General features: G+C 42.5%; 2 protein-coding genes and 1 pseudogene across 2 annotated transcripts in view; 1 reads left to right on the top strand and 2 right to left on the bottom strand.

Annotated features, from left to right (window-relative positions):
- Positions 1-3,677, bottom strand: part of LOC107294198 — a 28,587-nt pseudogene extending 24,910 nt beyond the window's left edge.
- The window catches only part of LOC107294204 (zinc finger protein 208-like), a 131,542-nt gene that overhangs the window by 67,983 nt on the left and 51,810 nt on the right, over positions 1-11,749 (top strand). The window lies entirely within an intron of this gene.
- LOC114923091 (putative zinc finger protein 56) lies at positions 10,337-11,488 on the bottom strand. The gene has a single exon (XM_029285565.1). The coding sequence runs from the start codon at positions 11,232-11,234 to the stop codon at positions 10,992-10,994; it is 243 nt and encodes an 80-aa protein (XP_029141398.1). The 5' UTR covers positions 11,235-11,488; the 3' UTR covers positions 10,337-10,991.

Raw genomic sequence — 11,749 nt, 5'->3', positions numbered from 1 at the left:
CTCTCTTTCTCCCTCTCTTTCTCTCCCTCTTTCTTTCTTTCTTTCTCTCTCTCTCTCTTTCTCTTTCGCCCTCTCTCTTTCTCTCTCCCTCTTTCCCTCTCTTCCTCTTTCTCCCTCTCTCTTTCTCCAACACTGGAAGTATTTAAGTTTTTAAGAAGAAACTGGACAGCCATTTGTCCGAAATGGTATAGTGTTCCTGCCTGAGCAGGGGGTTGGACTAGATGACCTCCAAGATCCCTTCCAACTTTATCATTATTATTATATATGGGTAAAGGTTTCCCATGTCCAGTGGTGTCTGACCTTAGGGGGATTGCTCATGTTTCCTAGCTGACGGAGTCAGCGTTGTTCGAAAACACTTCTGTGTGTCATGTGACTGGCATGACTATATGCCAAGGTGCACAAAACACTTACCTTCCCACTGAAATGGGTCCTATTTATCTACTTGCATTTACATGCTCTTGAACGTCTAGGCTGGCAGGACCTGGGGTAACTAGAAAAGTTCAAGTTCATTTAGTTGTCTTGGCAACACTTTTTGGAAGTGGTTTGCCAGAGCTGATTGAGAGTCTGGCCCAAGGTCACCTATCTTATGTGCCTGAGGCAGAACTCAAACATGTGGTCTCCTGATTTCTAGCCTGGTACTTTCAGCCACTACAGAACACTAAATGGAAAGCAAGCCAGTGCGCCAATTTGAATAAAATGTGTGGCCTTACCAAGGCATTATAAAGTGGTATTAACACTTCAGTGATCTTGATTCTATCCCTCAATGCAGCCTAGCACTGTGTTGGCTTTTTTTGGCAGTTACAGCACACAGCTGGCTCATATTTAAGTGATTGTCCACTAAGACTCCGAGATCCCTCTCACAGTTATTGAGCAAGGTACCTCCTATACTGTACCTGTGCATTTGGTTTTTCTTGCCTAAATGTAGAACCTTACTTTTTTCACCATTGAATTTCATTTTGTTAGATAGCGCACAATGTTCAAGTTTGTCCAGATCCTCCTGTATCTTAAGCCTATCTTCTGGAGTGTTGGCTATTCCTGCCAGCTTGGTGTCATCTGCAAATTTGATGAGTTCCCCATCTATCCCCTCGTCCAAATCGTTGATGAAGATTTATTTATTTTTGTCGTATTTATGTAGTGTATATCAGAGGTGGTGACCCTTTGAGAGCTGTATGCAATGAAATTTCATTTTAATGTGCGCCAATTAGCGTACATTAGTACACTAATTAGTGTACGTTCAAAGTGACAATAAATGTACATTAGTGTACGTTCAAAGTGACAATACAGTTATTGTTCTATTATTCTATTCTATTGGCCATATGGCAGAGGTTCACAGTTTGAGGCCCTTGGATGACATGCAGTCTTCCTCTACAACGTACTTCCGAATTGTGTCAAAACTGTAAAGTAAATATGCAAATAGGAATTAAATTTAATGTTCACAATGTACAGTATTTAATCAAATTTAATCTTTGATCTGGCCATATCTATTTCTTGACTCAAACTTTTGAAAAATTCCCCTGGCACTTCACTCAAAGACCCAAAATGGAGGATGCTTCACTTCAAGTACAGTACAGTGTAGTTCAACCTGAACAATAAATATTATGCTGCAAGTAAATAAACAGTGAAATCAAATAATTTATAGTACGGTAATTTAATGAAACAGTTTTATCTTTTTACAAAATGGCTAGATAAGTGTGATTTTAAAAACATTTGTCCCCTATCTTACACTTTCAACCATATACACTGGAGAACATTATTGTAATCACAGATGCCTTTCTGAGCTTTCCTTCTGATCTCATTATATTGTATATTACAGTGCAATTCTAATATTCTCCTTAAAGAACCGGACTAAATTGGAAATGCGTCGTTGGCTATAGTATTATTAGTGGTTTATTATTAAAGGCCTTTTAAGGACTTCATTGAACTTTTTATTCTGCAGTACTAAGTTTAAGACTACAGCTGTTAACTTGTTTTTTTTCCTGCTGTAGTAAACTCTGTTATATAAAGGGGTTTTTTTTTACTTAAAAAATACAACGAATAAAATAAATTACTAATTTAAATAGTTTGGGGAAAAAGATACTATCACTCTTCCCCCACAGTACAGTACCTCATTTAACAATCATGCTGCTCACATACGTGTCATTTTTAATTTAGTTATCACCATTATTCAATGGGAGAAATCAATATCACATTCCACCTCTCTGTATACTTGGATGGAAGTTGAGTGCCCTTTGAATTATAATATTACAGCGGACTTCAGAATCCCTCTGGTGCACCATTTCTAACTTTTTGGGAGGGCAGAGAAATATACGGTCTCTGATAGTCTCCGAGTATATAAAGCTTTGTCTTAGAAAGATGCATCCGGGAGATGCAGCTTCTTCTACTGCCTTGGGCACATCCCTCCCAGAACCAGGATCGGGGATAAACATAACATTTAAGACAAAAAATATTTTCTCTTATTGATGTGCAACAGCAATTGTCACTTTAAAATGTTCGTACCTTCAAAAATCTGCAGTTGATAATTAAAACAGCACACGCCCATTGTTTTATTTTCATTGGTAAATTCATCTCGAGGGTTGTCAAATGTGAGGGTCAGGCTCTAAAATACCTACCTTTCCCTAGCTCATTATACCAAAATAGGAAATGTCTAAGATGCTCTCTGGTGTGGATTGTTTACTTACAAATGTTTCATTGTCTAACTAGGTAACATTATCAGTGCTAGTGTTTATATACAGTTTATACAGAGTAGCTTGCCCTGCCAGTGTTGATGTGGGTGCGGTTTCCTCCTTTGTTGTTGCTCAATTATTATTTTTTATGTGTGATTGGTGTCTGCTTATCCAGTTGCTGGGTGCTGGAGAAAATTTGTTCTGTTCCTTTTGTTTCCTTCTTAGTTTTTTTTTTAAATCGTCTCTTTTGAATGGTGAGTATTTGATCTCTTTGTGTCTGTTGATGGCTGATTTGTCTGAGGGCCATATTTCCAGGAATTCACCAGTGTTTTTTTTTTACTATTCAGTTTGGTTTGGGATGCTTATTTTACCAGTTGAAACTATGTGTTCTGATTCAGAGTTTTCTACATGCCTTCCGATTGCTAGTTGATATTCAGCCCTTTCTACATTCCAAACATTTATATGGTTTCTCCCCTATGTGAAGGCTGGGGACCACTGTGACTATGGGGTAAATATGGGGACCACTGTGACTAAAGCTCTTTCCACACTCTCTGCACGTATGCGGTTTTTCTCCTATGATAGGTAAGGGAACTACTGTGACTGAAGCTCTTTCCACAATCCATGCATTTATAAGGCTTCTCCCCTGTGTGGATCCTTTTATGGGAAGTCAGATTATCGAGTCGGCTGAATCCCTTTCCACAATCCACACATTTATAGGGCTTCTCCCCTGTGTGGATTCTTCTATGTGTTACAAGAGACCCTTTTCCACAGAACCCCTTTCCACACTCCAAGCATTTATAGGGTTTTTCCCCTATGTGGACCCATTTATGACTGGTAAGATAACTGCTGTGGGAAAAGGTCTCTCCACACTCCATGCATTTATACGGCTTTTCCCCTGTGTGGATCCTTTTATGGGAAATAAGATTACGCTTTCCCCTAAAGTCCCTCCCACATTCCATGCATTTGTATGGCTTCTCCCCTGTGTGGATCTTCTTATGGTTAGTAAGATAACCGCGTCTTCTGAAGCTCTTTCCACATATGAAACACTGATACGGCTTTTCTTTTGTGTGGCTCCATTTTTGAGATGGAAGTGACCTATTTCTTTGAAAAAGAGTGAAAGTCAATTTTTCTTCATTGTCTCCGCATATACCATCTTCTCCATTAGTTAGATGTTGCTCATTTACATCTAATATGCCTCCGCTTAGCTTCGCAGATTTCCCAATATATTTTTTATTTATTTTCCCTTGTTGGACAAGAAAGTCTTGCATCTGAGCATCAATGGAAGATGAGCTTTCCGGATCCCAATTTTTTGACTGGTTCCTCTCATGGTTTTCTAGTTCCGTTTGAACTGCAGACTTCTCCATTCCATCTTCAACTTTGATCACTTGGAACAATTCACAGGAATCTTGAACTGGGAAGGAAAAGGAAAAATAAAAATGACAGCAAGGTTAGGAAATGGAAAAGAAAAGGAAAAATAAAAATGACAGCAAGGTTAGGGAAAAATATCAAACTGTGGGAGGTCACATGAATTTCCTTCTGAACGTTGGCCAAATATCAATATATTGCATGTTTGTATGCTTGCAATAGCTTAGTATAGAAATGACAGTTTCTATATTCATAAGCCACAACATTTTTGAAAAGACCTAAACCACCTTTTACTTGACAATTATCCATAGATATTCAAATGTCATCCAGAATAAACTTTAGGAAGAATCAGGGGAAATATCCACTGAGGTATTGGGAGAAAAACTAACATTTATTGAAGAGAGCCAATTCTAAATGAATTTTAACACAAGTTTTTTTGCTCCAACCTAATTTACCTTCCCTTTACTGTTCATTTTCTCCTGCCAAAATCATACGGTTGCAGAATAAAATGAGATTTGTTCTATTAAACCTCAACAACATGTTTAAAATGGAAAAAAATGACATCACTTAGCCCAGTGATGGATAGTTGTTTTGACTCAATGTATATCACACAACCCCTCCCCTAAACAAAAAAGAAACAATTCTCTATTCCTTCCCCATTTAAGCCACCCTGAAGAGTAGTTCTTGGTAGCAGCACCAAAGTTGGGCTTGAAGGAGAGGCCTGGACCTCAATTTTAGGCCTAGCACCATTGTTTTGACTCAAGAGGACAATCACTTAAATAGGAGCCAGCCATGTGCTGCAGCTGCCAAAAAAGCCAACACAGTGCTAGGCTGCATAAACAAAGTAATAGAATCAAGATCACGTGAAGTGTTAATACCACTTTACAATGCCTTGGTAAGGCCACACTTGGAATACTGCATTCAGTTTTGGTCACCACAATGAAGAAAAGACGTTGAGACTCTAGAAAGAGTACAGAGAAGAGCAACAAAGATGATTAGAGGGCTGGAGGCTAAAATATATAAAGAACGGTTGCTGGAATTGGGTATGTCTAGTTTAATGAAAAGAAGAACTAGGGGAGACATGATAGCTGTGTTCCAATATCTCAGGGGTTGCCACAAAGAAGAGGGAGTCAAGCTATTCTCCAAAGCACCTGAAGGCAAGACCAGAAGCAACTTTTCCTTCTTTCCAACGAGATGACATCTTGTTGAGTATTTCTTAAAATAAGCAATAAATAACATTGTTTAATTTCAAACTATCTTCCCAAGCTCTCTGATTGGGGCGTAGCAAATCCTTACCCAGAGAGGCCACGTTCCTATAATTTTCCATCATGACTTCCCAATGCAGTGCTTTTTGGTCAGGATCCAGCCAAGACCACTCCTCCTCAGAGAAATACACAGCCACTTCCTCGAAGGACACAAGACCCTCCTGAATATTGGAAAAAAAGAACAGAACAAGCCCATGAGGATTTGAAAGATATGTTCCATTGTTCACAAATGCACTAAGACTAAGTCAAATGGCTGTGCTTGGTAGGATTCCAAGGTTTAGCTGAGAATGTGTCTTTAACTGAAGACATTCTACAGCAGGTGTTACCAACTTCCTTAATTCTGCACGACTTTCAGTCCCCTTCAGGAAAAATAATCCCATTTCTGTTTGTCTCTCTCTCTGTATTTGTCTGTCTGTCTGTCTGTCTATCTATCTATCATCTCTATCCATGTATTTGTTTATCTATCATTATCTCTGTCTGTCTGTCTGTCTGTCTGTCTATCTATCTATCTATCTATCTATCTCTATCTTCTAGTAATCTGGCTGAATGGGTGAAAAGCAGAAAAAATCCCTGGCAAGGGCAATTCTCAGCCTTTGCAAAGCTGGATTGTTTGGCCTCCAAATCCAAGCCCAAATCAGAGGATTGCAAATTGCTTTGCAGGCCAAAAAGGCCTTGATTGCAAATTCTTTCAGAACTATTTTTTAAGAGAGTTTTCCATTGGCATCACAGGTTAATTGTCTGCCTTGTTTTTTTTAAAACACAAAAAGCTTATTTTTCTTATCAACGATTGTGAAGAATGCTTTGTGAAACAGTAATGCACCAGTGTATTTATTTTTTTAATAAGCCTTGCACAGCAAAGTCAACAATGACCAAAAGAACTGGCCTCTGTTTAGCAACTGCTGCGATTGTGAGGTGTTTACTCTCACTTCTTGAAGGAGTTTACTTCTTGTAAACTCATAGTAAGAATATCCAGCAGAACGAGTTAATTACTGGCTTTTAAATATAACATTGCTTAGACAGAATCTGAGGGTGGAAATGACTAACCACTGTGTCCCAACAACAGTCTTCAGAGGGAGCTAACCTGGTTGAGAGCAACTTGAACCCAGTTATTCCCCTTTCCACGTTGCTCAGAAAACATGGAAATAACCCAGCCCAAACAAGAGGGGGGAATGGAAGGAGAGAGTGTTCCGAACACCAGCTTCACTTCCTGAAGGAAAGAGGGAATACAAATCTAAATAATTATTTTCCCTAACTTACTTCATTTGGAGGTTCAAACATTGTTTCAGCTCCACCATAAAGACCAGAAAACTTCACTCTATGTTTCTCTGCAAGGGATACAGAATTTTAAAACGCATAATTAGCAAAATTGGAGGAGGTATTCTAACAGAGAAGGTAACTGAGCTGGGCTCTCGCTGGGAAATAGGAGGACTTTGATTACCTTCTAAAGTGCCCTGATTTGGATCTTCCTGAGAGGCCCCCAAGAAAAACGGCTCCTGTGAGGGATTTAATGGATTCTTCCTTCCATCAGGATCTCTGATCTCCACAGTGGAGGACTATGTCGTAGTTGGAGAAAAGAAGCAGAATTAATGGACATCACACCACACGAAGTGGATTATAGTTCTCTGAATGCAACCTCAAAGTCCCCAATACTCTATGGCAGGGGTGTCAAACTGCCGGCCCACGGGCCAGACGCGTCATCCGGAAACCACGCCCACCCCATTGCCAGCAATGGCAAAACTGTCCCGATACATTGCACGACGTCACATGACGTCGCGAGTTTGACATGTCTGCTCTATGGAGATTCTCATTCATCCAAGTCATGGTTGTCCCAAAGGTGCTTTTTCAGGAGGCAACTTTATTCTCTTTTGGACTCCCTAGATGAAAGTCTCTCACCTGCAATTCGACCTTCTCCTTCTTCTCCTCTGCCTGGCTCAGGAAAAAGCCTTCCACCAGGGCCACTGCCTGAGCGCTGGTCTCTGCTCCACACTCCCGCACCCAACTCTCCATCTCTGGGGGTAGAAGGGCCAAGAACTGCTCCAGAACAACCAAGTCCAACATCTGGGCTTTGGTGTGCTTTTCCCTTCTCAGCCACTGCCTGGAAAAGTCATGGAGTTGACTGCAAAGTTCTCGGGGACCCTGGCTGTATTGGACACTCCTGAAGTTGCAGGGCTGAACTTCTGAAGGGATGAGGTTTTCCTCCTCCAGGGTGGTCTCCTGCCCAGTGCTTGTCTGGATCTCCTCGGAGCCCTCAGGCTGAAGAGCAGGAGGGCCTTTTCCAGTCCCCTCACTTGCTAAAAGTTGTGTCTCTATTCTATCTTCGTCCTGAAAGGCAACTCCAAAAGGGTCCAAACAATCGTGGGGATCTCCAAAGGCCTTTTCATTCATAGCATCGTTTCCGTTTCCGCAGGACCGACCACAGGCAGCCATTCTGTCCTCTTTGCCCAAGCCACGATTTTCGTCTCTTTGCCAAAGACATACAAAAGGGCTTCCAGTTTGTATATCTGACATGGAAAGCAAAACAAATAATAAAAAAAAAAATCTCAGAATTAGAAAGCGGCAGTTTAACCATTGAGCACCACTCTGCCCTATGGGGAGGGGAAGGTCGTTGAGGACAACCTATATGGGACTGAGTTAGAATGCACAATCAATGCACTTGGGAGTATTTTTGTTTTCATTCTTTCTCACAAGGAAGTTTTCCCTTTTCAAAAACTAGACTAACATTCACCACCTCCTAGAAAGGTTCACACAGCCTGCCTGGCCCCCAAAAGGTGAACAAACCATGAAAGATCAGTTCACATCCAAGGAAAAGCGCCTGGCTGAGGATGCCGCCTTTCCCTTCTTCTGGGTGACCCTTTGGAAATCTGTGTCTCCCCCTGACACGCAGGCAGCTTCACACAACCTGCCCGAGGCCCCAAGCGAGCCGGCCAAACGCAGGGCCGACTCCCACCGCCCCCGCCCCCACCAAGCAGGGCCGAGGAGGAAGCAGCTGGATGGGCCGCGCCGCTTCTCTCTCCCTCCGGAGGCAGGCGGGACTGCGGAGGGTCGGGTCCTCCAGGATCCTGACCCTACCCGGGTGCGAATCCTGCCTTTCCTCTCCTGCTGGGCCTCCCCCAGGCCGACCCTCCTCTCCCCGCACTCGGGCTCTTCTTCCCCGGACACGGGGCGGGAAGGGACACCCGGATCCCCGCCGCCTTCCTGAGATCCCCGGTTCTTCTTCGGCTAAAGCTCCGCAGCTCCGCTTCCCGCTTGCGTAGAGAGGGCGGCCGGGGAACATGGGACTTGGGATTGCACCCGAAGGAGGGCCGGGGCCGGGTTTCCCCCTCCTCCGCCTCCCTTTGCACGGGAAGAGCCCCTCCCCCACCTAAGACACGCGTGAATCTCTCCCCCCGCGAGACGCTCCCGCAGCCTCTTCGCCTCCCGCGGAGCTCCAGGGGTTAAGGAGAGCGAGTGCGAACTCCTAGAGCGTCGGGCGTTGGTGACGTCACGCCTCCTCTGGAAAGCCAGCCGTGACTTTCGCCCTCCAGTGACCCGATGGGGAAGCTCGTGGTGTTGCCTTCCTTTGGCAGAGGACGCCCCCTGGAGGATCCTGCGTACAATGCAGCTGCTCATGCCCTGAATGGGAGAAAGGGACCGTTTTCCTTGGAGGGAGAGGAAGAAGCAGGGCTTTTTTGTCATAGAACGCCCAGAACGGAGTTCTGGCACCTTTTTTGAATGGAACCTTGTAGGGTAGGTAAGGCAGGTTGTATGACATGTGTGAGTTCCAGCACCTTTTTTTTTTTTTTTTTACAAAAGTTGGACAAAAGTTGGACAACTTTTTACAAAAGTTGGACAACTTTTGAATGTATCCTTCCTTTTCAAGTAAGTTCAAAATAGAGTAGAGCTGGAAGGGATCTTGGAGGTCTTCTAGTCCAGCCCCTTGCTCAAGTAGGAGACTTTATACCATCCTGGACAAATGGTGATATTGCAGCCCCCTCTGGAAAGCCAGTCATAACCTTCCCCCTCTAGTGGCCCAATGGGGAAGCGCATGGGGTACTCTGGAGGAGTCTTGGTGCATATGTTGTGACAAGTCACGTGACTTTGCAAGTTTGACACCCCTGGACTAGACATAATCAGTAAACCTTCAAGAAAATTGAGTAAGAAAGCCAGCAGTGTTCTTTTGTGGCTATTCTCATTATTTTTAGCATGCTTTCCCATATGTCTTACAGGTGTCATGGAAAGTTATAACCTCCATGTTTATGATTCATCTAGGTCAGGGGTAGGCAACCTTATCTCTTTTATGACTCTTGGACTTAAACTCCCAGAATTCCTGAGCCAGCATGCTGGCTCAGGAATTCTGGGAGTTGAAGTCCACAAGTCATAAAAGAGACAAGGTTGCCTATCCCTGATCTAGGTTCTCCTTGGATGCTTGGGTAAATAGCCATTTTCTCCTACAAGAATCTTCTCTTAATAAAGTCACTATCTTTAACCAATCCATGTGTGGAGGACATCAACAAAGATGATTAGGGGACTGATCATATAAAGAAACATACAAAGAACGGTTGCTGGAATTGAGTGTGTGTAGTTTAATGAAGAGAAGGACTAGGGGTGACATGATCGCAGTCTTCCAATATCTCAGGGGTTGCCACAAAGAAAAGGGAGTCAAGCTAATCTCCAAAGCATCTGAAGGCAGGACAAAAAGCAATGGATGGAAATTAATCGAGAAGAAAAGCAACCTAGAACTAAGAAATCAATGGAACTTGGCTCCAAAAGTTGTGGATGCTCCAACCCTGGATGTTTTTAAGAAGAGATTAGACAACCATTTGTCTGAAATGATATAGGGTTTCCTACCTGACCAGGGGGTTGGACTAGAAGACTTTCAAAGTCCCTTCCAACTCTGTTATTCTATTTTATGCTAGGAACTGACTCAAAGGGTGGATATTTCCACTAGGAACTGTAGCTAAGCTGCCTTTCAAAACCCTCAAGTACAGCCTCTCCAAAAGTAATTCCTTTTGTCAATTTTAATTGTGCCCAAGAATAATATATGACAAGAAAGACATCATACCAAGTATGTTTAATTGATTTAATCTAAGGTTACAGGGTAATGTAATACAATGCATGTTAGCTTCAGTCAGGCTCTTCTCACTCCAAAACAAAGCAGATTTTGGCATCTTCACGGGAGAAAGGCCTGTGCATTTATGGGCCTTCTCACCTTTATGAGAAGGAAACTCTCAACATCCAGATTGAGAATCCAAATAAAGCTCCAGGTTCCTTTCGTTTCTGAAAAGCTTACTGTTTATTGAATACACCGCTTGGTTATGTCAAAGAAAAACTAATTCTGTGGTTCCAACACCAATTCATTAAACAGTAGTTTTCACAGCCAAACCCCCAATGTCTTACGTAATCCGTATCAACAAGTCCACTTTGTTATGGGAATTGTCTGCTTGAAATCCACACCTGTTCTGGTGTTCTTGACAAGGCTTCAAGCTCTCACGGTCTGCAGCTGAATCAAAGAAGTTTCATTTCTCCATCTACCCACTTGAAAGTAACACCCTTTATCTAAAGGCAAGTTGAAATGCACAGCTGCATTCATCCTTGACACTCTCCCTCTGAAGCTTTTATCACACACTGTGCATTTATATGGCTTCTCCTTTGTGTGGATTATTTCATGCCTAGTAAGTTGACTGGGACAAGCAAAGATCTTCCCACACTCCATGCATTTCTACAGTTTCTCCCTTGTGTGGATCCATTTATGTAAACTAAGAGAACTGCTCTGAGCAAAGGTCTTTCCACACTCCATGCATTTATGTGGATTCTGCCCTGTGTGGATCCATATATGTAAACTAAGATGTTGCCGCAAACTAAAGCTCTTTCCACACTCCATACATTGGTGGAGTTTTTCCCCCGTGTGGATTCTTTCATGGATAGTAAGATACCTACTTGTCTTGAAGCTCTTACTACACATTGTGCATTTATATGGCTTCTCCTTTGTGTGGATTATTTCATGTTTAGTAAGTTCACTGGGATAAGAAAAACTCTTTCCACATTCCGTGCATTTATATGGCTTCTGCCCTGTGTGGATCCAGTTATGTAAAGTAACTTAATGCTGCAACCTGAAGTTCTTTCCACACTCCATGATAGAGTTCCCCCCCCCATGTGGATGCTTTTATGTTTAGTAAGATACTTGCTTGTCTTGAAGCTTTTACCACACTCTCTGCATTTATATGGCTTCTCCTAAATTATTTAATGCGTAGCAAGTTCACTGAGATAAGCAAAGTTCTTTCCACACTCCATGCATTGATAGGGTTTTCCCCCCATGTGGATTCTTTTATGGATAGTAAGATACTTGCTTCTCTTGAAGCACTTACTACACTCCATGCATTTATATGGCTTCTCCCCTATGTGGATCCAGTTACAGGAAGTAGGTTGACTGCCTTTTCTAAACGTCTGTCCACAATTCCCGTCTGTCCACAATTCCCA

Source organism: Protobothrops mucrosquamatus, unplaced genomic scaffold, assembly GCF_001527695.2.
Source record: "Protobothrops mucrosquamatus isolate PMUCROS unplaced genomic scaffold, P.Mucros_1.0 scaffold1862, whole genome shotgun sequence".
In the NCBI taxonomy this organism is placed as follows: domain Eukaryota; kingdom Metazoa; phylum Chordata; class Lepidosauria; order Squamata; family Viperidae; genus Protobothrops; species Protobothrops mucrosquamatus.
The sequence above is the reverse complement of the archived record's forward strand: the minus strand, read 5'-3'. Positions and strand labels throughout refer to the sequence as shown.